Source organism: Maylandia zebra, linkage group LG13 (assembly GCF_041146795.1).
Source record: "Maylandia zebra isolate NMK-2024a linkage group LG13, Mzebra_GT3a, whole genome shotgun sequence".
Lineage (NCBI taxonomy): Eukaryota > Metazoa > Chordata > Actinopteri > Cichliformes > Cichlidae > Maylandia > Maylandia zebra.
The window spans coordinates 27,643,646-27,671,360 of NC_135179.1; the positions used below are offsets into that span (position 1 = coordinate 27,643,646).

Here is a 27,715-nt window from a genome sequence, read left to right on the forward strand (position 1 = left end):
CTGACAAGCTGTCACTGGGTTTCATTTTCACACTAAAAGCAAACATTTGCATAGAGCTGTGAATTTTGTTTGAAACAAAAAACAAACAGGTGTGAATGAACCACAAAACATATTTAAATAATAGTAAACTAGCAAGAGTCTGACTTGTGTTTAACATATGAACTGCTAATGCAAATAAATTGAAATGTGGAGACCATGCATTAAAATGCAAAATCAGTTCATCAGTTAAATGAGCTATTACTGAAATGAAATCTTTCTACTTTGTGATCTGAATCTACTACAGAGGTGATGCGATCATACAGTAACGTTTCCAAATGAAAACATATTGTACTTTCATGTGAACTTATCTCCACTGCTACTTGTTTAGAAAGAGGAGGAAGTTCAGTGAATGCTGTTAACATTTCCAACATATGACTTTGCTCCAATGGCTTTCTGTGAGCAAGATATGGAAATGAATAAAATGAGTCCTGATTTCATCTTCTGTGTTCCACTGAAGCTCCCCTTTCTGATTGCTTTTCTAAGACACCCTAAATCAGATTTGAACGCTTGACTGAGATGATGACATTCTGGGCTACAAAACAAATGTGTAGGCCTGTGCCTGGCTCTTTGTTTTTGTGCAAGTGTAAATATGTATGGTGGCATTTTGTGAGCAAAAGTACATTTTCAGTTGTCTGAAAAGGACCTATTTTTTGCCTTGTACTGTCATTATGACAGATCTTCTTACATATACAGTAAGAATGTTTGCATGCCTTACTGAACCTTACTCCAGGAATAACATACTCCCCAACATGACTGCGATGATTTTACATGCTTATTCTGTCTGACACAGTGCAAAAACCTCACATTTTCAATCACCCTCTCTCTCCCCATGTCTCTTCTCCAGCCCCACTTAAACGTAAATGAAGCCCTGTGGAACAAAAAGGATGTTGTGTTAAACTTTGGATGGGCTCTCCATTAAAACCTTCTTGGCACAGTCAAGCCTGTCTTCACAGTACAACAGTTACACAGCATACAACAATGAGGACATGGTGTCTGGAAACTCAATATAAACAGATAATATAGATAAAATATTAGGAGGTATTTTGAAAGACTAAATCCATAGACCAAGTCAAGCTTCTCAGGCTACTTGCACAGGACCTGTATTAAACGGCGGCTGCAGTAATTCACAGATTACTCATCAAACTCTGTGGTGGTTACATTTTGTTTTTACACAGGATAATGAAACGGGAAACTCTTGCTGTCTGTAAACCCAAAGTTTAGTAAATTGTTTATCGATTTAGCAACGGAGATGCGAAGAGACCCGAGTATTCCAGACCTTCTTCTGTGGCGTATTAGAGTGAAAAAAGTAATATACAATTTGCACAGGATAGCGTCCTCATTTCACCCAAAACTCTCTTCTCCCATCCTCCACTTCATCTTGTCCAATACCTCCTCCAGTTTCCATAGGAACCTTTTAATGACTGGGATCACCTGCTCCTGTTGCTCATGCCGTTGTATTTACTTAAAGAATACGTTTTGTACTCATTTCACGCTTCACTTTCATTTTTTGGTTTTAAGGGAGTAGCTTTGTTTGATTTACAATTCAACCTAATTTCTACTTATCTTAGACCCTCTGTGCAGCTCTATCATCATCCACTATATGAAGGCAGTTGTCTTGTGCTCCCTTTATGTTTACCTTCCTCTGATTGGCTACCCATCCTAAGCAGAAGGTCTGAATAGGCGGAGCTGCTGTGCTTGTGACCAAATACCATTTTTTTTCCTGTCTTTCATCGTCAAACAATTTTGTCAATAGTGTCTAAAAATTAGTCGAACCAGGCAGCACTAGTGTGATCTATAATGAATTAAGTAATTAGTGAATTACAAATTAATAATAATTTTATAATGTTTAATTTAATTTACAGTGTATCAAATGTATAATCTATAGTAGTGAGTAGAATCCCTGCCCTGGTAAATGGTGTCGTTCTTTGCATTTATACTTTAACTTTTTTTTTTTAGGGCAGCACGGTGGCACGGTGGTTAGCACTGTTGACGCACAGCAAGAAGGTCCTGAGTTCAATTCCACCATCAGGCCGGGGTCTTTCTGTGTGGAGTTTGCATGTTCTCCCCGTGTTTGCGTGGGTTCTCTCCGGGTACTCCGGCTTCCTCCCACCGTCCAAAGACATGCAGCTTGTGGGGATAGGTTAATTGGATAATCCAAATTGCCACTAGGTGTAAATGTGAGTGCGAATGGTTGTCTCTCCCTGTGTGTTGGCCCTGCGACAGACTGGCGACCTGTCCATGGTGTACCCCGCCTCTCGCCCTATGACAGCTGGGATAGGCTCCAGCGCCCCCCGCGACCCTGATAAGCGGAAGCGAATGGATGGATGAAATATAGTATTTTTGGATATCATTCCTTATATATATTATGTCAACATAGACAATAAAACAAAGTTCTAATAGTATTAATGTCATTTTGACATTCAGATCAATCTATTTACCTTGAAGGAGAGGTCAGAGGTCAAATGTGACATGATATTTTGAATCTTTGTCCAGTACTTTTCATGTGTTAGCAAGTTATAAGGCTTATTTTTAAAATTTGCCCAGTAAATCTTTAAATAGATCAGGGGAGCCTCGTGGATATAACCCAGATTTCACCAGATTGTTAACATGACCTTGCTCTAAACCCTTATAAAGTTTTATCAGAATCAAGCTATTGTGTTTACAGACAAAAAAAAGTTAAAAAAAAAAAAACCCTGCTAGTGTGGCGTCAATAATAACCCTATCAGGAATGTTTACACAATAGGTGTCACTGCAGCACACAAACCAAAACAGATCAGTGTGATAGCAGTTCCTCTAAATTAGAGCGTCTCTCTCTCTCTCTATCTCTAGACATGAATAGTGCGCAGAGGGGACAGTTACATCACTGTTGAACAAATGCCAAATCTCTGAATGCTGGGAAATACAGAGGGAAATACACCCACCCCCATACACAAAACCTCCCACCCTTACCTCTCCTTTTCCTCCTCCTTCTCCCTCCCTCCGTCCCCCCCTCCCGACAACTTCGCTGATGATCACTAACATCCCTGGTGAGCTGCTGCACCCAGAAAAAAAAAGAAAAAAACAGAGAGAAAGAAGAGCAGGGAAACCATGGAGCAGCCTGTTTAGTTTTCAGGGAGGGGAAAAAGGTCATTTTCACATAATGAACATATGAAGAAATCACACCACTTAGTGAAAATCAATAGGGCAGAGGCACACAAGCTGCAGAAAGCACTGACCTACATCCTCAGTAATACTGCACTATTGTACAGCAGCTCCCAAAGGACTCATTAAGAACATTTATGCTTGTGCATTGATATTTAACACTTTGTTTACACAATGTTGCTTATGAGACTGCAAAGTTTCAATCTGTCCCACCTCAACTCAGCTATGTAGGAAATATTCCAAAAGAGCATCGTTTGTGAATTTGCGTCAACTGATTTTGTCAATTTTTAAATGCCTAAACGAGTATATGTGTGCAACCATGGTATGCACACACACACACACACGGTGGCATATTTCACAGATACTACTCCCACTGTAGCAGCTTCCATCAAATTAGCTCCATGTCTTAAACCACTCGATGCACTACACTATATAATGTGGACTATAAATAATTTACACCTCGTGTTATCGTTGTTTCACTTCATCCAATGTAACTAAGAGCTTTTATTTTTCTTTATTGAGTGAAACTGGCAAGCAGTAAAGTGATGAACCCAGAGGTAAAACCCTATAGTATGTGTGGACATAATCACATTTGGTCTCCTTATCAACTGACGCTGCACAAAAGCTCGTAAACAAATGGTGAAATCCAGCGCGGAAAACAAAGGAGAGAAAAAAAAAAGCTACCAAAAAAGAAACAGAGACAGAAATTTAAGGAAAACACTGCCGAATGCAATAAGAGAGGAAAGAGATGCTGGTAATAGCAGAAAGAAATTAAAGTTTATGCGCAACAAAATGGAAAAAGAGCTTTCAGAGAGATCACCATTAGAAACACTTTGCCTTCAGTAATGCATCCACATCAGGTTTTGTGTAAGATTAGCCTGATTAAAAATGGAGAGGATTAAGGAAGATACATCCAAAGTGTCTGCTGTTGCTAGCTACAGGGCTCTGAAATGTTTGATTAATGAAACATGAATCCCAGGCTGATCCCACTGCTGCTGCTAGCATAGCTAACACTGGGAGCTTGGCCTGACACCATTACTCAGCAGGAGTTTGACCCACGTCGCAGAACCACCAGGCCTCATGGGGCCCGTTTCTTTGCTGCTATTCACTGTGAGCAATGTAAATGGCTTCACTTATCGGCCCACCTGCTCTAGCAAATGAGAGGCCATGATGACATGGCACAGCATGAAATGAGAGGGAGCTGATAGATACAAAAAAGAAAAAACAGAAAACAAAAAAACCAAACACTTTTCATAATGTTATGCCCGTTTCAATAAGCAAAACACCCTGTCAGGCTTTGAATGTCTACACTGGCTGCCTGCCTGACACTGCCTAAAGCAGGATAAAGCAGAATTTAGATGAGAAAATAGCCGCAAAACATTTTGGGTTCACCTTCAAAGAGGTCACTTCACTGAGGCTTTGGCATCTCTGCTCACACTGCTGCAACGCTGTGCAACAAATCCAGATGAGGGCTTTAAGCTACGCGCTAAATCCTGTGTATTCAGTCTTTCCCCTCTGATGGGGCATGCAGGGCGAAGCTCACTGACTCAGAAGACATTTATCCAAGGTGAACGACACCAACACGGCCTGCGATGACTAATATCTTGTCCACTGTGCTTAAATAAGCATCGACTGCATCTGGCATGTCAAAGGTCAAAACATCAGTTAAATTTTTTCTTTTTCTTTTTTTTAACAAAAATTTTGCAGGGCTGATGAAGTCAAAGCACTAATTTTCCTCCCTCCCTCCCTCCCTCCCTCCCACACACACACACACACACACACGCACACTGTTCTCTCAGCACTCCACTTTAAGATACAGCAAAGGGTGAAGGGTGAAGTTCAGCCCATGCACAGCAGATTGTTTTTGTTGGCCCAAGCTCTGTTATTCACTCATCAGCTATGGAACTAATGTCTGCTTTTTGTAGGTTTTCTACATGAGGGAGACACTCTCAGGTGCCAAGAGAAACATGACCTAAATAGGTTCCACTTGGAGTAGAAAATTACATTATTTGTGTATACTGGGATAAGAGTGGTGCGTAATTGCAAATGGGGCCCTAATCAGAATGGGAGTGTTGGGAAATTCATCGGGATACTGTGCTGGAAAAGAAAGACAAAGTTTTGAGGAGAGGGAGATGGGTTCATGTAGTCTACAGTGATATGGCTGATGAAGCAGAAGGCTGGATGAGACACTGACAGACGTCACCAGTCTGTACACAACCATAATAGAGGGTTTGTTACATAAGGTGTTTGGATCCCCGAATATGCATAATGAGGGCTGAGTGAGCCTAAATCTCACTGTCTCCAGTGAGTTTTCTTTCTCATGACATCAAATGGTGAAAGTTGTACTCAGACTCTTTACTTTAAGCTACTGTTTGCAAAGAATGTTTTGGATTATGGCAGAATGATGTATAACAGCAGGAACAGGAATACAAATAATGTGTAGTTATTATATTTAATAATCATAATCGATCTGATCTTAATCTGAGCTCACAAATCAAAAGTTGGAGATCAAAACTGTAGATTAAATTCAATCAAATTGAAAATAAAATGAAAATATCGGGGACGTGGAAAATAAGATATTGAAATATGATAAATTTGTAAAAAATCAGTACATTCTCTTCACTATTATAAAAAAATAATGATTATACATTATTATTCTTTCTGGACTTAACTGCAGATTAATCAGCTGTAAAGAAATCATTTACATATTTTTAGCTTGAAAAGATATTGCAATATCATTACTCACCTGGCTTGTTTACACATATATAAGAAACAGTGATTTAGATTGTGTCATGTGCCATGTGTACCACTGTGTATAGCACTCCCTCTTTCTTTAACAACAGTATATGAATGTCTGGGACGTGAGGAGAGCAGCTGCTGGACTTCTATATGCTCAACAGTCCCGGATCTTCTTCATCATATTTTTCATATCATAACGCGCCAAATGTTTTCAGCTGGTGAAAACTGCAGACAGGCCCGTTCAGCATTTGGACTCTTCTACTATGGAGCTATACTGAGTTAATAGATTCAGTATGAGGTTTAGCATGGTCTTGCTAAAATATGCAAAGCATCACTTATAAAAAACCTCATCTGGATGGACGCATGTGCTGCTCTAAACCTGTAGAACTGTTCAGCATTGATGGTGCCTTTCCAGATGTGCAAGCCGACAATTTCATAGCTGCTAATTCACCCCTATACCATCAGAGAATGGTATATGGGTGCTCCTTCTCCAGGCTCTTCAAAAACAATTTCAAAATTCTGATTTCTGACCACAGAACAGTTTTCTACTTTGTCTCAGTCCATTTTAAACAAACTTTAGCCCATAGAACACGGTAGTGTTTCTGGATCATGTTCCCATATGGCTTTTTCTTTGCATCACAGAGCTTTAACCTGTATTTGTGGATGGCATGCAAACTGTGATTTCTGTAACTGTTTATGAACCCATGCTGTGATTTCCATAATAGAATAATGCCACTTTTTAATGCTGTGCTGCTTTAAATTGAATTAATGCCATTGAACCGCACTTTTGTGATGTAGTTGTTTTGCAGACTGGTGAACCTCTGCCCATCTTTAATTCTAAGAACATCTGCCTCTCTAAGACCCCCTTTTTATACCCCAACGTATTGTTGATGAGTTTCAAAATGTTCCTCCAGCTGTTACTGTTTAGTGCCATTTACTTTTCCAGCCTGTCGCAATTGGGTTTGTACTTAATACCCAACTGATGCTCCCATCTTTATCAACAAGACAGGACTGAGCTATCGCAGCAGCTGCACTAGTCACCGTACTCAACGTGTAGTTTTTGCTGCGCCGTGTCATGTCTTGCATGTGTAATGCATGTGGGCATCCTTCTTCTTTTAAGTGTATCCCTCACCCTTCACTTCTTGAAGAATTACAACCTACGCTACCTACACAGTTTAGCATTGCAGTACTTCCACTGTCCCCTTTGTTACACTATTAGAAAAAGTTACTGCATATTAGATTATCTGTATGTACATGCAGTTCAGTTGGAAACAAGTGCCTGAGGGTCGATCTTTATTGCAGTTTTCAGTGTTGTAGCAATGCAGAGGCATAGGGACAACTGGATAAAGAGGAGACATTCTGGAGAAAACTCTAAAAAAAGAAAAGTGATGCTGATGCTGAGGTTTATTTTGAGCTGTTATAGCTATCATTTAGAAGCCCACCAAGTCCAGTATGCCTCCAGCATCAGTGTAAATGAATAAAGGGCTGTGATGTTGTCACAATTGGCACAAGTGACAACCGTTGCGGTGACCACAAATGAGGCTTAAGGAACATTTAAGACTGGTGATTAATTTTACTAGTTAATATGCTAGTAGGTAGTTAAATCCATAATGCATTACAATTTTAAGCTGATTATACAGTATTTGGCATGTAAAATCTTAATCTGCAATACAAGCTGCACGAGCTGCCAAATAGTGTTTAGCGGATAAAAAAAAAAAGTACAATATTTCTTGTTAAATTGTAATTAAGAACATATAAAGCAGGATGATGTCAAACTATTCAGGCTCAAGGACCTCGGAAATGTGCCAGTATTTGGTAGCACTTCCCTGTTACGACTGTAAGCACTGAGAAGAGAGTGACAAAGTATTGTATTGATTGAAACCTTGATTGAAATGAACCTAAAACATTCATCATCACTGAGACACAAAGACACCAATACATCACTAAAAGCACCCACACTACCTTTAATCTAATTATGCCACCACAGGGATCACCGAGAACGATTATTCACCACTGAGTTAATTTTACATAATAAAAGCAAATAAACCCCACTGACTATCAGTGGTATTTGCAGCAGGGGAAACGGTATACCTTCCCAGTAATGGAGCGGAAAAGTAGCTGGTGCTGCTGCTGCCAAACACACCACACAACAAGAGGCGTTCTGGCCCCGTTAACACAGGGAAACATATTTCTGTCAGCACTCCATCAATATTTATGTTAGAGAGGCCAAGTAAGAAAAAGGCAGCAGTTAAAGCAATCGGCAGCAATGTGTTCTTGTGTCTGAGCCCTGTTGCCACGGCATTATGTCAAAAACATTAACTGTAACACACAAACAGAGGAGTGCGTGAGCACGCCCATGACACAAAGCAGGCCAGCGCTAAGGCAGCAAAGATGGGAAAAGGACAGAGGTTTGCGGCAACGTCTTATATCAAAAAATAAACATTTTTAAAAATGCACAAAAGCCAGTGTTGCTGCTTTAATTTATCACTGCAATTATGATTCAGCATCTGTTCCTCTTAGCGTGTAAACAGCTAGTGCTCGGGGAGCGGCTGGACGGCCAACCTCTAGAGACGGGCCGCGGATTGCTCTGAGGTGTTGGCACCGTGCCAAGCCAATTTTGCCCTGTCCTTTCAGATCCTTATCAAGGGCGGTAATAACAAAAGGTAAATCACAGCCTCTATGAGTGAGTGAGAGAGCGCGTGTGTGTTTCCGCACGCATATTTTACATCTGTTCCCGTGGAAGTGGCTGTGCTGCATGAGTAAACGCATGCATATTCTGACGAAACTCCTCATGCATCAGCATATTTGTATGTGGATTTTGACTGCGTGGGCTTAGTCAGGCTCTGACTGTGTGCATGTGGGTCAGTGCAACAGGGCAGTCAACAGCTAATCAGACATTAGATGCACTCCCCTATCCTTTGTGCACACCTTGTGAGCAGGCAGCAGTCGTGAATGAGGGTTTCTTCCACGTAGATGCCTCGGTCTTCCTGCGTGGTCACGATGTGCCCGTTATGACGCCACAGCAGCTCCACTGATGGGTCCAAGTAGGAAGCGGTGCACTGCAGGGGGAGGCGGTCACCATGGAAAACAAGCTGCCTCCGGGAGGGGATGAGCTGAAACAGGGGCATCTCCAAAGGTCCATCTGGAACACGAAGAAGATTTAAAGCAGAATGGTTATGTTGTAAAGCTTCCTTTAGCTTCTTTGAGACAGGAAAAAAGCCAGAATGGAGATTTTCGGGGAATGGAAGTTCTACAGACTCAGCAACACATATGGATTCAAATCAGGCATCAGGTCTTTCCACATATTCCACCACAAGCACAAGCATTCTTCTCGGGAAAACCAAACACGCATGCTCCTTAAAATATTATAAACACACAGAAACCTTTTGTCAAGGTCACACCCCTCCCCCATCCTTCACACACTGTTGCTGTTGCTCAGCGAAACCAACAGGAGCTGATAAAGTGACAGCCTAGAGTGCTCCCCTGGACTCTCCTTGACACCTAAAATTTTCCACATAGGAAGCTGACAATAGCGCCAGCAGCTGGCCAGGTCAACAGGCGCTTTTGCCAAAGATTAAAGGCTACAACTGGGAGGAGATTAGAAGCCATAGGAGTGTTTAGTCTAGTGCCAGAAAATGGACCTGATTTTGGAAAAATGATTGATCTAAGCATACTGTTGAAATATGATATACAACACAGTGTAATGTCTCTAATCATACTGAACCCTTGGAGATCAGTGCTGTCTATTTTGCAGGGCATGGATTGGTGCCTTGACAGCTCAGTGCACTACACTGGGAACTCTCTCAGAGCTTGAAACAATAAAAAATATCTGTGAATAAAAAAAACATCCAGTTAAAAAAATCATGTAAATATAAACATAATGTAATAATTAGAAAATCAAGGTATTTTATTTTTATTCACGTTCCTTGCACATGCTCCAAAGAGCAACATAAGCAGGCACTTTGCCTGCAGTGTGTCTTTTGTAATAAGTTATATATGCTGAAAGCACCAGACACACAATTCAATTTGTGGCTCATAAACCCTTTTTATTGCTCGATGAATTGGTTTGAAAGAGGAAATCAGTGAAAGATCCATGTTGGGTGGTAGCAAAAGGTCTAAGTTCACAAGCTGACATTTCCCTTGAGTAGCCTTGAGTAGCTAGCAATATTACTTATTGTAACATAGAACCCACAGGGCAATCACAGCTATTAACACAAGCAGAGCCTTGACCTCAGCTTTCTACATAAGTAGTTTATAATCATAGGTGTATAATTAAAAGTGACATGCTTTTGAGAGTGACTTTAAAAACTGGTCACTAATATTGCCTCCTCCATGGCAACATCTCAGTGTAATTGCTTGATGACCCTGTTAGATTGTCGAGACTCTATGACAGTAGTGGCAGATGAGGCTTTGCTATCTCCTCTGCATGAAACACAACAGAAACAGCATGGGGGCCATTGACTGTTGACTAGTCTGGTGCTAACACTGTTGAAACAACACTTTGAGGCAAGGATCAGAGTGTGGCTGTTTGCCTTTGGCCACTGGACACTGTCAGAGCAAAATGTAATTGTTGGCTGTGGGTTTGGGAGTGTGTGTGTAGGACAACCAAAGGAAGTCAGGGACAGGGACAGAGACATAATTATATGTGCAAGAACTAGGGGCATGTGCACTGGAGCCGAGTCTGTGAAATAAAAAAAACAGTACAATGCTTTTGAATTAGCAGTGCCTTAGCACCAGATTATATGTATGCATCTTCTTTTAAATCCTATGTGAAATATACAGTTGTGGCCAAAAGTTTCCATACACTCATCATGTGCATGAATGCAATGGTAATTTGGAGGTTCTAACAATTTCCTTTAACTGGTATTTTTCCAGCAATCATCATCTTTAATGATTAAAAAATAATAATTGGGTGCTCATGTTTGATTTTATTTTGGAATTTCTCTAACCTACACAGGGACACAACTATAAATAGAGACTGAAATATACACATACGGTCATCTTAATCTTTTAATAAGTGGTGATGAAGGTGTCAATTAACTTTTCATTCAAGACTACAACTGGAAGATTCTCTTTGCTAGCATGAAATTTACTTGTTTGACAGGACTCATTGGATTCACCAATGGTCGGGAAAATGGGAAAGTCCAAGAACCTTAGTGAAGGAAAATTGTAGATTTACACAAGGTCTCTTGGAGCCATTTCTAAACAACTGCAGATTGTCAATTGCAGGTAAGTACTAGTTATTCAGATATGCCAAGATCTGGAAAATGACTAACTGAAGAGCCAAAAATAAAAATCGAGTTAGTATGATTCTAATCATCTTGAAAGTTTAAATTTGATCTTCAACCCAGGCCAATCTGTAGTGCTGATAGTGTTTCATTATGCGTTTTCTGTTCAGGTGTATTTTCACTGCACTGGCACTTTATTGGGATCATTTTCATGCTATATAATGAAACCATTGCCAATTAGACAATTTTCAGACTATACTGCATGATGCACCAAAATCTGATGGGACTTTTCCTAACTCCATCGGTTTAGACAACATCAACTGGCTAAAATGTAGCCATCACCCAGCTTCCACCATGTTTTACAGATGGCTTTAGACACTCAATATTGGACCGCTCTTCTTGACCTCCTCTCTAAAAAAGATCATGGCGCAGCTTAGTATGGCAAAGTTGCATCTAAACAATACACAAGAATTCTGGAACAATGTTCTTTGGTGCAGTGACACCAAGATGGAAATCTGTGGACATACTGCACAGCTCCACTTTTGGTAAAAACCAAGTCATTGAGCCAATCATGAACTCCTCTGTGTACCAAAGTATTCTAGAGTCAAATGTGATGCCATCTGTCCCATATGGAAAAGATATATATACATTTTATAAAGTTTGTATCTGTATTGTGTGAAACTTGTATGAAAAGCATACAAGAGTGAAAGCAGATATAAGATCCCCTGAAAAATGATATAAATGAAACTTGTATGTTTTGGATACTTACTAAAACAATATATGAAAGTAATGAGAAAGTGGCCACTTTCATGAGTAAATCATATAAGCCTTATATGATTCACTATATGAAGTAGGCCACATCTTATGCAAGTCTTTTATGTTTTTACTATTTCTTTTCCATACGTCTGACAGCTAAAGCTTAACTGAAGCTGGCTCACTCAACAGGACAAAGATCCTGAGCACGGCAGTAGGTCTACAACAGAATGGCTCAAAAACAAAAGGGTCAATGTCTTGCTATGGTAAGGTCCAGACCTCAAATTCAACGCGATTGACATGCTGTAGTGGGATTTTACACTAGATTTTAATGTAGAAGTCACTTAAAATGTGAATGTCCAAGTCAAAGAGAGTGAGCGAGACAACAGAAGATTTAGCCGTTTTGTGTCAGTAGGAGTTGTGTCCTGGTTCAAGTCATTCAGAGCTCTTGCTGCTGCATCATTCAAATGCAAATTCAATTCATCAATTTAAGAAATCATCCATCCATCCATTTTCTTAACTGCTTATCCAATTCATGGTCGCGGAGGGGCCTGGAGCTTATCTCAGCTGTCAGTCCATAAGAGGAGCGGTACACCCTGGACAGGCCACCAGTCCATAACAGGGCTATTTGAGCAATCGTTTTAATTTAGCAATTTTTAAAGTATAGACCAACCTCCATATCCCCCATTTGTTATGGATCATTGCCCCCCTAGAGGATTTATTTTCTTTATTGCTACATTTACTGTATTCATGCACAACTGAATTGGATTCAAATCCACATTAAAAATAAAACAAAATAAAACACGCAGATATTCTCAAACACGTACTGTCTGTTTGTATAGTCACTTCATTATCCCTTTCTCAAAGCAACTGGTTTTAAAAGAGGTGCATGACTGAACTTCAAAGACTTGTATGACAGACTATCTTGAGGTATATTTCATGATATTTTTGCATCATTAAATTATTGGAGTCACACCACAGGCTAAGAGAAGTAGTGCTGCACGTGAAACTCAGTTTAATGACATGATACCCGTGCAGTTGCACTACTGTGTCATCATGCAATAAAAACCGCTAAAGAAAGCAGGGTCTTGTTGGGCAGTGTATAACATGCTGTGTTAGTTTTGCACTTTATGTCTGGGCTGTTGTGCTCCTCCTACCAGGGTTAAAGAACCAGGAGTCCATCAAACAGACAGCCCTGACCCCAACACAGGAAGCACCTGATCTCCTAAGGAAGCCGCGTGCACTCTTCCGTTCCCCCTCATTTGCAGGCAGCACCCGACCTGTATCACCGGAGGGATGAGAGCTTGTTGCTGGAATGTATGGTATAAACATCTGCAAACCATCAGGCAGGAGCCGTTGGAGAGAGAAACAAATTTGTCCTCAGTGACAAATTTTCATAAAAACAATGAGGGGATAATCTCATTTTAAGCATACTTTTGATTCCATGTTTGAATTTTATTATATTCCAGGTCATCATCATTCTTGATAGCAAGAATGTGGTATCAGGTGCTGAGAGATAGTCAGGTACTTGGATGTACATTGCTGGAAAACATTCCTTTGCAAACTGTAGCCATATGAAAACAGCAATCATCAAATGACATTTAAAATATGACTCTCAGAGCACTACACAAGTTAATGGATAAGGTACTGTAAGATAGAGTTGTACTGTGGACAAGTGTATGGAGCCAAGCATGCCTGAGAGCAGGACTTTATCATTGTAATTCCATGATGGATGCTTTAGGGCCTAAAAGCAGTGCCTCCTGTCTTGCCACTGGATTCCACTCATGGCTCTTTGTCCACTGACTATGCAGAATTACTCTGTAATTGGTTTGGCTTGTTCTACGTAAATGAAAAACACATACAGTTAGGATTACATAGAATTTCTCCAGAATGTCTGCATTGCAGTGTCTGGATGCAACTGCAAAAATGCAAAGAGAGATATGTATTCTGCACATGGGCTACATTAGTTTTTTTTTCCTTCTGCAAACTATTTGACATCGTGCATACAGTGCATCCCAATGTAATGCCCCTTTGCATTATATATACACATACACACACAGACATACACCAGCACTAAACAATGATTTTTCTCATTCCAGTGCAATATCCCCTGTGCGAGCCAGATGTAAGGAGAAGAGGAGGATGATTCTATCACATATGAGATACAATTCCCCTGTGGACAGCAGCACGGAGCAGGGAGATAGACGAACGGAGGGAAGACAGAGGGAGGCAGGGGGAGGTTGCCTGTCTGTAACCAGTCTTTCAGGAAAGAAAAAGAAAGCAAAGACTCGTGGATTTTTCTTCGCTGTTGCTAACAGCTTCCAGTCAGTAAAGAGAGCATTTTTATCTGCTTAAAGAACTCACTTTGATGCCCCCACTGCTGATAGACAACATATCTGTCCTAATCTTTTAGCCTTTAAACTCATATTTGGTCTTTAAAAGTCCACCGTGCATGCCAAAATGACTTTTCCACAAATTTAGCAAGCTCCCCAGACAAAATCTCCAACAGCATGCAGTGCAATCAGTTTTCTCTGTGTAGACATTTTTGCACTTTGCAGTTGCAGTTACACTATAGCCTTCAACCACTGGCTTCTACAGAGTGAATAGCAGGTTTTTCTGAAGGTCCTTTGGCATCAGCGTGTGAGTCAGGGAAAACAATAGAGCATTTATTATTATTTGAGGAAAAGAGAAACGAGCAAATCTTGGAGCTCCTTCCTCCTTTTAGGGATACCGACGCCGGATTTACAGATGAACGAGCGTTGCCTAACAGGCCAAAGACCACACAAAAACACCTTTATGAGACAATCTTTGCCTGCAATTTTCTGTCGAGCAAATTTGCACTAAATCCCTGGCTCATGTTAAGCTTGTCAAACAGTGCACAGTAGGTGGAGAGATAACAGCAGAGGGGGAAACCTATCATCCAAATAGCTCTACTTAATCATGTTTTCATGGGTAAAACACTTGAAAATGCAGCTTTCATGACATTAGAGGTTCTTGTTATGAGAAGTCACCAAAAGCAGACCTGAAAATGTAAAGCTGTCAGACAGCCAAATTAAAAATATGATGACGATGTTAGTTTTTTTTCTCATTATCAGAATAAGCTGAAATTCTTATAAGACTGCCCTTATTATCTGAAAATCAACTAATTCTTATATATTGATATTTATTTATTCATTCAGTCATCACAGACTACACAGAATGTGCAATACAATTAATATAGGAACCACTGAACATGTGTATAGATGCCTGGCCTATGTTCTTATCATTAAAGCTACTTTCCAAGTAGAAAATGAAATAACAGCAACAAGAAACAGACAGCAGCAACAATATTATCACAAGGAACCCACCAAAATATATTTTAGCATTCTTTTAAAGACCAAAACCATTTTTATGTTGATGTCAACATCATTCCACAGTTTAACCCCAACAACTGAAATATGTCTTTGTTTAGTCTTTCGCTTTGCTTTTTTCCCTCAAGTCGTATTTACTCTTCTGTAGTGAAAAGAAACTTTATACAAAGTTTGAGAGTAACTTTTTTCTTCAGATTTTGCTTTAAACATCGTTTAAAGTAAACCAAATTATTACATTTCATAATATGGGACTTTCGAAACAGTGGCTCAGTGACCTACAATGCTTTTTCTTTGTAACATATGCATCGTTTATCAGAATCAGAATCAGAATCAGAATACTTTATTGATCCCTGGGGGAAATTATTTAAGACCCAATAAGACTAAAAGTGGACCTCAAATCAGAATAGCAGAGTGCAATCTGGATTGTAGAGGGTAAAGAAAATGTTACCTTTATTTGTGTAGCATTATTTAAGCAAACTTGTTTCACTTCAGTGTCTCCACATCTGTTTTGTTGCCCTTTCTGGTCTTTGTTTCACAGTGTGTGCAGGCAGACGTGGAAACGAGCGGGCAGGGGAGACCAGCAACACAGCAGTAGTCTGTCATCATGGCGATGGGCTCAACAGCATAGCATGGCCACTCAGAGTATTTACAATGCTTGAGTGAACGTTTGTAACTGCTTTGATTGCAGTGTACAGAACATTTCTGGTTGTAAATTTGAAGGTAGGAGGAGGTTTCTTTGGTGCTCCAGCGCCACATCCAAGTGCCCTTTGTTATGTGGTACAATGCACTTTTGTTCATTTGCAAATACTAAAAAGATATGATAACTCTCGTCCATAAAAAACTGAGCTATATGCTGTCACTGCTTTGTCTTTATAATTATCAACAATGAAATTGTGTCCCGCTGACAAAAATAATACGTTTCACACATTTTCTCCCTGTAAACATCTGTCAGACAGTCAATTACAAAACTCAGAGACCTGCTGGCTTTCATTCTGGCCTGAGACTGAAAAACTCATTTACGCCTGGGATGACAGGTGGACTCAATTAATTAAGAAATTAACAAAAGTGCTAATTAAATTGAGCATTATTTGGGGACTGTTGGATATCATTTTGCGGGGACAAATTCAGTGCTACAACTAATGTGGGAAACTGCTGACTCACAGTTTTATTTGCGTTAAATAAAATATTGCTGCACTCTCCAGTTACTTGGAAAATGAAGTACACTTAGAATTTATATAATATTTTGCTTCACTTTCTTAAGTTATGAAAAAATATGCAAAATTTTGAGTCACGTAGTACAACAATTTGACAATGTCAAGTGTTTGAATGAAACATCATAATCATACAGCCATAATTTGCAGTGTTATGTCACTTCGGCCATAAAACTTAACTTCACTGCAGATTCTTTGTCTCAGCATCTGTGTTCAATCTGCTAAAATATGCGTAAAGCTAGTAATAAAATAAATGTATGTGTGTTTAAATATAAATACCTTATTATTACTCTAAAGTGGTTCTATATTAATTTCTATTTTCATAACTTTATTCTTGGACTCAATAATAGTAGCTCCTTAAAAGTTCAAACTAATTCTTTTTTACCCTTTACTGCGCCGTAGTGTCCCATTAGCCTGTCCTCTGTCAGAAACAAGGCATTTAGATCTTTATTTCTTTTTTTTTATATCTTTGTGGGGGTTTTTTTTAGTTCCTCTCACTGTAAAGTTGTAAATGTTTTAAGTCAACTTTTAGCCAAAGCTGTGTACATGAGATGGCCATATTAAAGACAAGCCATCATTTTTATCATAGATATCCAAGAGTAGAAAAAAAACTATACGAATTGGGGCAGAGTGAGGTGCTGCAAACAGAAATGACCACAAACCACATGGCGTTAATGTCTCAGCAGTTTTGAGCGTGTGACAATTCTGAGGTTCCAGCCACACAGGCCTAGAGACTGGTCAATGACCATCTGGGATCTGCCAGTACCAAGGGAAAAATGTCCATTCCCCAACTGGTTGGTGAGTGGTTTCTGGATGTTGACAGAAAAGATTGCTAAAAATAAAGTTCTAGCGATTTGTTAGTGACCTCCAGTCTCCACTCAATCACAGATTAGCAAAAAATCTGTATTCCCAACCAGTTAAAAAAATACTTCCTTGTGGTTGCTTCGGTTCTGACAATCACAGGCTAACTTGTCTACAAACACTCGCTAGCTATTCTTGTGAAACTGTGAAAAGTGCAACACAAACTGGAAACATTGTGCCTAGTGGGGCAAACTTTCTCCATTTCCAACTTGCACCATACTTTCTCAGGTTTTACTACATCTTAGCCAGTAGTTTGTGAGTGTTTGCAGTCAAGTTGGCATCTTTCATGCAAACTACAGTCAACCACCGCAAGCTGCCAGCAAATAAAACATTCACAGCGGGGATTTTGGTTTAGCATTCTCTTTGCAATCAGTTTCACCTAGTGACTTCCAGCAACCTCCAGGGACCACTGCAACCAGTCAGATAATGGCCAAATTTCCCTTGCAACCAGTTGTTGTCCATCCTTTCATCCATCCATCCATCTCTTCCACTTATCCTTATAAGGGTCATGAGAGGCTGAAGCCTATACCAGCTACCAGTGGCTGTATCATGTCAAATACATCATGAAAGAAACTGCGCAGTCTGTAGTCTGAGGTTTTGGCTCACGGGGATTACTTGTAAATACAATTATCTCATTATGTGAAACTTTGGCCATGTTTAACATGACCTATATAAATAACAGGTTAGTGTTTAGTGTCATTTTATTTTGCAAGCTAAAAGCTTTCAACAGTCAAGTTCTTTTGTTCTAAATAGCCCCAACATTTAAACCAGTTTTAGGAGACAGTAAATGCCAGCCACCACCATTAGCTAAATCCTTACCACATTTGAGCTGTGGTTCGCGTAGGTTGCGAAACTCCAGGCCGTGGAGGTGGGTAGGGAAAACGCAGACCGTGTCATTGCCAATCTTTACGGAGTTGCTTTTAGCCCAGATGAGCAGCCACTTCAGCTGACAGTCACAGAACAAAGTCTCAGCGCTGAAGTGCCTGGTGAGAATACAGCATACTGTTACAACCCATGCGCCTGTATTTGGACTTTATTCATTTAACACGTATTTGATGTCATAACAGGAAAAACTGGTCTAGTTGCTGAGTGCATGTATTATGGTCACTCATTGGCAAGACTTCCAACCTACTGTGTGTGCTGCATAGCTATTATTAATGTCATTTTCTTCCTATGACAAGCCAAAATAACTGCAGTGAAAACAGCCAATAACTGACTTTTACCACTGCATCCATGCTCTAAACTACAACAAACAAGTGAAACGTAGAAAACTGAATGGATCAGGCCATTATACTGTACACTTGTATGTTTCTCTTACAGTACTCTGAGAGCAGCTAGGTGTGTGAAGAGTCCCATGGTCAGAGTGGAGAAGATGTTCCCAGATAAATTCCTGTTTGTGGGAAAAACACACAGAGAGAAACAGATCACTCCTCACATACAAAAAGGCTTTACTACTGGGTTTTTTTTTCATACATTACTGAAGCCATATCAAACATATCCTCTACAGATTTGGTGAATACAAAGCATAAAGAGATGCAAGACATGTTTCCAATTTTAGGGGATTACTCACAATTTCGAGAGGTTACCCAGATCGAGAAACATTTCAGGGGAAAGGCAGCCAATCCTGTTGTTGGACAGATCCCTATATGAACAAAAAGGCAAAGAGAAAAATGCTTCTGTTCATATGGTGAATTTTGCTGATATTATTGTGCAGAACGAGTTGGAACAAGAGCTAACTGGAAAACAATATGTCTGTTTTCATGGCTGCTTGAACAGAGAAGTTAAACAGCTGTAAAGCCTATTCAACTTCCTGGAATATTTGTCCTGACCTTTTACTCGTCGCATAACCATTTTTGGCACACAGAGCACGAAATGCACAAACATGTGCAAACGCATTGGGCTTCCATGTGCGAGTGGCTGAGCGCTGTCGCGTCCGTGGCTCCGTGCCCTCACACTCTGTAATTAAAGAGCTGCTTTGCTGGAGCAGCTGTGGGAAAATAAGCAGAGCACTCGAATAATCACCAGTTGGGGAGCACTTAAATTAGCACTCCGCTGCACTCCGAGCCTTGCGCACACGCGCCCCGAATCAGCGCGGCTAACTCACTGTTTGCATCCCTGCCAGCCCAGATCCCACTAACTATCAGGCTGCAATCATGTCACTCACTCCCTAAGCCTATATGTAGAAAGGATGAGGGTAATCATTGAGAGAATTACCCAAAGAGAAGAAATCAACGAAAACCACAAACAAAGGAAAGCTAACCTTTAAAACTGCATTTGCTTTTTGAATATTTGCCTTCCAATTAAGTCTGTAAAACATTTGAAATGTTGCTGTAACTTTAACAGAAGCATAACTTTAATCGAAAATTGGAAAGAAGAATTCATTTGATGTAAGCATAGTGTCATTTTTAACTTAGTAAGGCAGTAACATTCAAAGTTTTTAAAATTGCTATGTAATTTTTATACACAGAACATTTACTTGCAGGCAATAAAATACACCCTGGTGACTATATATAGTCTTACTTACAGGCATTGTAAAAAGAAAATACTCCTGACTAAGTACGCTCCATGATTCAGTAGCTTCAGTAGCAGTAACCACTTTTAGCAGCAACAATATGAAGTCATTCTGTTTGACTTTCAGTCTCTCACACTGTTGTGGAGGGAATTTTGGCCCACTCTTCATTAACAATGTTGCTTCAGTTTGCAGGCCATGATTTATGCATGCTTTCTTAAGGTCATGACACTGCGCGTCAAGGTTGAGGATGTATGGGTTCTGACCGGGCCATTGCAAAACCTTGAATCTTTGCTTTTTCAGCCATTCTGGTGTAGATTTGCTGGTGTGCAGTGCTTTAGCTGTCATGTAGATGACCTCACATTTGACTCCAGAAAACGTTGGTATTCAGAGGAATTTGTGGTCGACTCAAAGACTGTAAGGTGCCCGCCGAGGTCCTGTGGCTGCAAAACAAGCCCAAATCATCACCCCTCCACTACTGTGCTTGACATTTGGTATGTGGTGCTTGTGTTGATATGTACATTTGGTAAGTGGTACTGTGGTATCGCGGTTTGTGGCCAAAAATCTCCACTTTGGTCTTATCTGGCCAAACGACATTGTTCCAGAAGTCTTGTGGTTTGTTCAGATGCAACTTTGCAAACCTAAGTCGTGTTGTTATGTTCTTTTTTAAAGAGAAGACGCTACCTCATGCCAGCCCTTCCAAACAAGTCAGACTTGTTCAGTCCTTTTGAATGAATGAGTTTTAGCATATAGCATGCTAACTGAGGTAGAGTCTCAGATGTACTTGGAAATGGCCTGACGGGCAGTAACAACTGCTTCTTTCAGATCATTACTGATGTCCTTTCTCCTTGGCATTGTGTTAACACACCTTCAGCACACTGCATTTATACAGGTGCTCACACTTGCTGGTATGGAAGCAGTAAGGGTGTTATGTCATGTGTTGTTGATGATCTGAGGTTGCATTTTTCAGACCTGGTAAGGTCCTAAAACCAGACAGTGGCAATTAGCATGCCAGCAGAGTGCCGGGGCTCACAAGCTCAGTCAATCCCGTAATCCTCATCCTCATCTCAAGGGGTTGCAGTAGTCCAATTGAGAGTGTTCCAATGGCAGATACTGTTAGCAAACTGTAACTACACTATCCTGTGAAGCTGACTGCTTTCGGAGTCAGTTTGCTAACTTGCAGCTATTCTGTTCTTCCCATAACTCTGTGTCCTGAGTTAGCTTTGCTCAGGCACAGAAGGTTTGTGAATGTCTAAAACTGTACTGCAGGCCTTTTGCCTAAGTTAAACACTTCAGTCCACTCTTCAACTCTGTACTTTAAAACACTCTTTCTCGTTGTCTCTAAAGCCAAAGGACTCTCCCCGCGTCCCCTGGAGAAGGCTATTACAAGGCTTCATCATACTTACAGTCTCCTCAGTGCTAGCAGACCACGGAAAGCCCCAGGCTCCACTGTACTTATCAAATTATTCTTCAGGTCCCTGGAGAAAAGAGACACAGAAAAAGAGTCAGATAGGAGTCTATCTCTCTATGGATGTTTAGGGATTATTTCTGAGATTCAATTTGCTTGGTTTAAAGAAATCTGACCATATAGGCCAGCACCATCCTGCAAAACATGTTTCTTTCACAATGTGCACACAGCAGAGTCCAGTTCACCTTATAATAGCGTGCTTGCAGTTTGAACTGAAGCAAAGAATTGTGTTTTTTAAGCTTTCAAGAAGAACTAAACAGCCAAGGAATTTAAAATGGGAAAAAAAAACAAAATTAAATATTTGCGCTATTTGTAAATTTCTATTAGATTTACTATTTTACATTGACATCTAATTGAGACAGTATTTGTGGGTTAACTAGCACCTGTTAGCTGGATGACACAGACAATTTCCTGCATGCTGGAGACCCAGACCACATCCAGCCAAGAGACAAAAACACACATGTTGCGGTTACAGCCAAGGACTTCTAATCCACCCCCTCTGCCTACCCCAAAACCTCGGACGATGCTAAAATTGGATTCCAGAAAAATCTCCTCTCCGGTTTTCTCAGATGGCCAAAGAAAACTTCCTGAAATTGTGTCCCTGGTTTCCTTTGACTCTGAACTGTATGTCCAGTGTGATGAGAATGAGATGAAGGGTAGTGCCTTTTTCCAAATGTGAGCAACAACAAAGCTCAACTAAAACTTTAGCAAATTATCTGTCAGGTCAACTCAGGGTCAGCCAGAAGAAACAAAATAAAACCAAAAGGACACAATAATCATCCCAAAGTGAAAATAGAATTAACGCTTCAGCTCTTCTATTTGATATATGGGACAGTTTTTGAGCAAAAAGCTCAGAATGGATTTGCAAGATTTATAGGAGCCATTCAATAATGCAGATTTCCCCTTAGAGGTTGAAGGCGTTGATGGCTATATCCCTACTGTTGGTGGACTTCAAAGAAAACCTTTGGTTGTGGTTGTTTTACAGTAACTGGTGTTAATTCAGTTGATTTAAAGCATTAGTTAGTCATACTGATACAAGCCATCATTAGCAGCAGAAAAATGAGTCTCGTTTAGGGTTAATGATCTGTGTCTTGTTGTTTGGTCCATGCTAAAAAACACTCCCACACACAAACCACACACACACACGCCTGGTCTGTACTCTTAAGACTTTGTAACAAGCTCTCCAAGCGGACTTTCATCCAAACTATGTGTTATATGCAAAAATATATGCTCTTCATCATATATGAGTGATCATGTCACATGTCATCATCTGAGCATGCCAGTTTTGTATGCCTCTTACTCACTAATGAGACTTTGTATGGACATCCTCCAGGATTTGTTATTCACACAGGAAGGGGCTACCACGCTCTAGGAAGAATACTGAAGTTCCTTTCCTGACTGACTAACCTCCTAGTCCAACAGGGTCAGCCAACGGCTAGCTCTCATCTCCGCTCTCATCCAAAGTTATCTTTGATTATGTATGATAGTCTACAAAAGAGCTGGTGCAGGCCTGAGGTCAAAAGGTCATCCACTGCGCCTGTAGCACCTCCTTTTATCCCGAACAGTCGTGTAGCTCACTGCTCTACTGCCTCTGAATTTGCTGAACGTTCAAAATGTTCCACCTTATCGACTGAGTGCCCTACCAAAGGGCAGAGATCACTGCTGTGTGTGTGAGTCTACACACAGTAAATGTGTTGCTTTGCAAGTGTTATTGGAAAATGTCAAATCCCACAAAGCACCTCACAAAGCAGGTTTGGAGTGGAGGAAGATTTCATGAGAGAAACCCCTTATAATGGTAAATGGCCTGCATTTGTATAGCGCTTTTCTAGTCCATAGGACCCCAAAGCGCTTTACACTACATTCAGTCATTCACCCATTCACACACACATTCACACACTGGCGATAGCAAGCTACATTGTAGCCACAGCTGCCCTGGGGCGCGCTGACAGAGGCGAGGCTGCCGGACACAGGCGCCACTGGGCCCTCTGACCACCACCAGTAGGCAAACACGGGGTTAGTATCTTGCCCAAGGATATTTGGCATGCAGCCAGGATGCAGCCTGGGATCGAACCACCGACCTTCTGATTAGTGGCTGACCTGCTCTGCCACCTGAGCTACAGCCACCCAATAATCCCAACACTGATTAAATATACATAGTATCATATACCATCTTACCACAATAAATACTCTTATGCCACTGGATCGAATCTCACTGTAAAAACTGCATATTTCAGAGAGATATTTCTAATTCATAGTGTTAAACACAAAAATGCTCTTTAAATCATGCTTATATCAATTATATACTTCTGAGGGTAATCTTATTGCATTTGGATTCAGCTTGACAGCATTATGACTTTTCAAGTGTCTAATTTTCTAGTCCAGTGGTGCACTTTGGTCTTCTTAACAACATTACCACCTGCATAGTTTCTTAATTAACCTGGCATGGGTCAGTCATCACTTGATGATGTGGACTAGGTAAAAGTTTTGCCTGTTCTCACCAGCTACCTAACTGGCTAATAGGTGCAAAATATTCCTGCTGTTATTTTAATGACCCATCAACTTACTGAATGAAATTACACTTGTTACCTCCACCAAGGAGGTAATGTTTTTAGTAGCATGTTTGTATGTCCGTCTGTGCGAGCATGTCATTATATGTAAACAGGATCCCTCAAAAAGTTTCAAATGAATTCTGATGAAATTTGACAAAAATGACAAAAAGCATTAAAACTTAGAAACTATGATTATTACAAGTGTGGTGTATATGGTCAACACATAGAAAGTACCATATAAAGATTAAAAATATCATGTCACATTTGACCTCTGACCTCTCCTTCAATGTCAGCAGGTTGATCTGATGGTCAACGTGATAATAATCCTACATAAAGCTTTATCAAAACTATGCTTCTTACTGCCATTGTTTGTACTGACAACATTTAGGAAATGATACTGGCATGTGTGCAAGTGGATGATGGATGACGGACATGGATGACTGTCATAAATGGTTACTACCTAGATATTCATTTTAGTCAGGATATAACACATTTTTATGATCGAGAGAAAATTATTTTGCTGACTCCTGTCTTGGACCCGAATTTGAGAACCAGTGTCATAAATTTTAAAAGTAAAAAAGAATTGCATTTAAATTTTAATTCTTTTAATTTAAATTAAAACAATTAGAGGCAGAGCCTTCAGTGTTTATGCCTTTATGATATAGCTTATAGCTAGGGCTGGATCAGGTGACCCTGACCCTTCCCTTAGGCTGCTGGGGGCTTCCCATGAGTAGGGATGGGTACCGGTATCGGTTCTGTCATAAACGGTAGTAACCAGACCGAAAAGCAGCGCACATTTCGGTGCTTTATTTCGGTGCTTTTTTTTTCCTGAGCTGTGATACACTTTAGATTCTAGCCAATCATTTTACGTTTCCGAGGATAGTAGGCGGGTCCAGGTACGTACGTTCTTTTAGAGCAGAGCTACAGATTAAAAATGCCCAAGGCGAAGCGGTCAAAAGTCTGGCTGTACTTCACAGCGAAATATGCAAACTCAGCAGCCTGCAACAAGTGCTTTAAGCTGATACTGTGATACTGTCAAAGGAGGTAACACCTGGAATCCAATGAAACACCTGGCGACGCATAGCGTTTTTTTTAAAAGCCGAGAAATGCGCCGTATTTGATAGCTTGCTGCGAGACCTCACACCGTGCACATCTACTGCGGGTGGGTTGCCTGTTATCGGACCCGGAGTTAGCAACATCCCCCAAAAACCCGAAGAGGAGAGTCCTGGCCCCTAGCCCTGCCAGTGTAGCAGAAATGATGAGGATGATGATGCAGCAGCAGCCGTTCTTCTCTGGGTCAGTAGCTTAATGTTGTTCGTGTGTAATTTACGTTGAGTAGGCTAACCACGTTATTACATTAATGCGTGTAAGGTGAACTAGCAAACATCATCATAGCTACATGCGGCTGTCTTCTTGTTTGATGGCAGATACTCCCTTCACCCTTGCCAAAAAGGCTAAAATGACCAAAGAAAAAGTGGAAAACAGTTAAACATGAGAGGTTTTTGGACAAAGTTTGTGTTTTTTCTATTGTTTAAGCACTGCTTCCAGCCAAGAGTGATACCATATATGCCCCATAGCTGCAGAAAAGGCTAACATTGTTATCTTTTTACAAAAAAACAGCTAAACATGAGTGTTCTCCATTCTTTAAGCACCGGTTTGAGCACCGTTTAAGCACGGGCACTGTTTCAAAAGTACCGGTTTGGCACCGGTATCGGATAAAACCTAAACGATACCCATCCCTACCCATGAGTATTTCTTCTTCACTCACCTCTTTTCACTCTCTTTGTCTTTATCCATGACTCTCCACTTAATTATTAGTTATTATTCATCTCTGGCTCTCTTTCACAATGTTTCTTTTGTCCTGTTTTCTTCCCCTCAGGCCCAACTGGGAGTTTTTCCTTTCCACTGTTGCCAAGTGCTTGTTCACTGGAGTTCATTTGATTTTGGGGGTTTTCCTTCTACTATTGCAGGGTCTTTACCTTATAATCTAAAGCACCTTGAGGCAAATCACTGTTGCTGTGATTTGAGTTGAATAAAGTACAGAAAACAACCAATTGGCTGATTTGTAATTACACATTTCCTACAGTAGGTACTCATGTGTCTGAACTTCCTCTGGATATTAAGAGAATAATTGTCCTGTTATGATGTTGTAGTCCTGGTTTCACAGACCATGCCAGCTGTGGCCCTGTTTGTGTTAGTGGTTTCCTGTATACAGTCACGTTTAAAGCCATAGATGACAATACAGGCAAAACCTTTTAAGGTCACCAGGCCTGAGATAACAAATATCTGCAAATAAATGTTATAAATTATGATTCTGTGTCATTAACTGGCTCAGGACGGGTGGAGTCTGCTACATAATGCAACAGAATGGATGCCAAAAGTCAGAACAATCAGAGGAAGTTATTTGAAATTGAGTTTTGCATCCTTTTCTGTGATTAACAGCCTGACATAATGTCCTCATTCATCATAGTGTAAAGCTTGAAGGATTTGTAGTTGTTGGTTAAGGACCCTGAAAAAATGCAATAATGTCTTCTACCCTGTTTTTAGCATTCCTAATTTTGCCAAGGTAATTTCCCTGCTACAAGCTTTGAGACCCCTGCTGAGTTTACTGTCACTTACATCACTGGTTCCCAGCGGCTTGATTTACATTCGCTCTCAGTCATTATAGTAAAGTCGACACATCGAAGAGCTTGAGTTTCATTCAAGGTTATTTTCCATCCATCTATTCTCTTAGCTGCTTATCCTGTTTAGGGCTTAGGGGTTTAGGAGTTGGAGGGGAAAAAATCAACACACACTGGAGGGGGGAACAACTAAGCTGTAGTGCCTCTTCACCTCACTGTGCAATACCTTTTGTGCAATACTTTTGTAAATAGTCAACGGTGCAATAGACTCAATACTTGAAATGTGCAATTCACTTGTATTTTTATTTTTATTCCTATTTATTCTATTTATCCCCTTCGTATATTTTACTTATATTGTCTCTGTATTTATATATATATATATATATGTGTGTGTGTGTGTGTGTGTGTGTGTGTGTGTGTGTGTGTGTGTGTGTGTGTGTGTATTATATATATATATATATAATATTCTGTAACTCTGTAACTTCTGTCGGTGCTGTGCTTTTTTGGAAATCGAATTTCCCAGAGGAACCCACCCGAGGGATTAATAAAGTTCTATCTAATCTAATCTAATCTAATCTGAATGAAGGTACCCCAGATTTATCACCAAAATAAAGCATTTGTTTCTCACCAAGGCTCAGTCACGTAGGCCCAGAGAACTGGTTAAAGATCGCCTGGCAACTGCTGGCAACTACGGAAAAATGAGTATTCCACAACTGAGTGCAAGTGGTTGCTAGAAATTGGTGGCCGTCACTATGAAATTGCTAAAGCTCCAGTCATGCAGATGCAGTGACCTATCAGTGACTGCCTGGCCACGGTTTTGCAAAGCAAACCACAAATGTAGAGATTTCACATTCAAAATACATAACCAATGCTGAAAAAGTTGGGACACTGTGTAAAATGTAAATTAAAAAGAGAATGCAGTTATTTGACAATATCATAAACACATATTTCATTCAAAGAAGAAAACATCTCAAATCTTTAAACTGAGAAAAAGAGACATTTAAAAAAAGAACTATTAGCTCGTCTTCAGTTTGATGGCAGCAACATGTTTACCACGGTGTAGCATCCCCTCTTCTGTTAACAACACTCCATTAACATCTGAGATTTAATGAGAGCAGCCACTCGACTTTTGGAAGACAAATACTGCCCGACGGTTGCCTAATATAGGATTAAAGCTTCTCAGCAGTCCAGGATGTTCTTTGTCATAGTTCTCATTTCATGATGTGCCAAATGCTTTCAGTTGCTG

At 40.3% G+C, this 27,715-nt stretch overlaps 1 protein-coding gene across 1 annotated transcript in view; it reads right to left on the reverse strand.

The window, feature by feature from the left end:
- The window catches only part of adgra1b (adhesion G protein-coupled receptor A1b), a 185,362-nt gene that overhangs the window by 121,717 nt on the left and 35,930 nt on the right, over nucleotides 1-27,715 (reverse strand). Inside the window, exons 3-7 of the mRNA XM_004554556.5 lie at nucleotides 21,238-21,309; nucleotides 18,893-18,964; nucleotides 18,641-18,712; nucleotides 18,142-18,305; nucleotides 8,848-9,061 (exon numbers count right to left, since the gene is read on the reverse strand). Coding sequence (XP_004554613.2) covers nucleotides 8,848-9,061; nucleotides 18,142-18,305; nucleotides 18,641-18,712; nucleotides 18,893-18,964; nucleotides 21,238-21,309 — 594 coding nt within the window. The remainder of the gene's footprint in view (nucleotides 1-8,847; nucleotides 9,062-18,141; nucleotides 18,306-18,640; nucleotides 18,713-18,892; nucleotides 18,965-21,237; nucleotides 21,310-27,715) is intronic.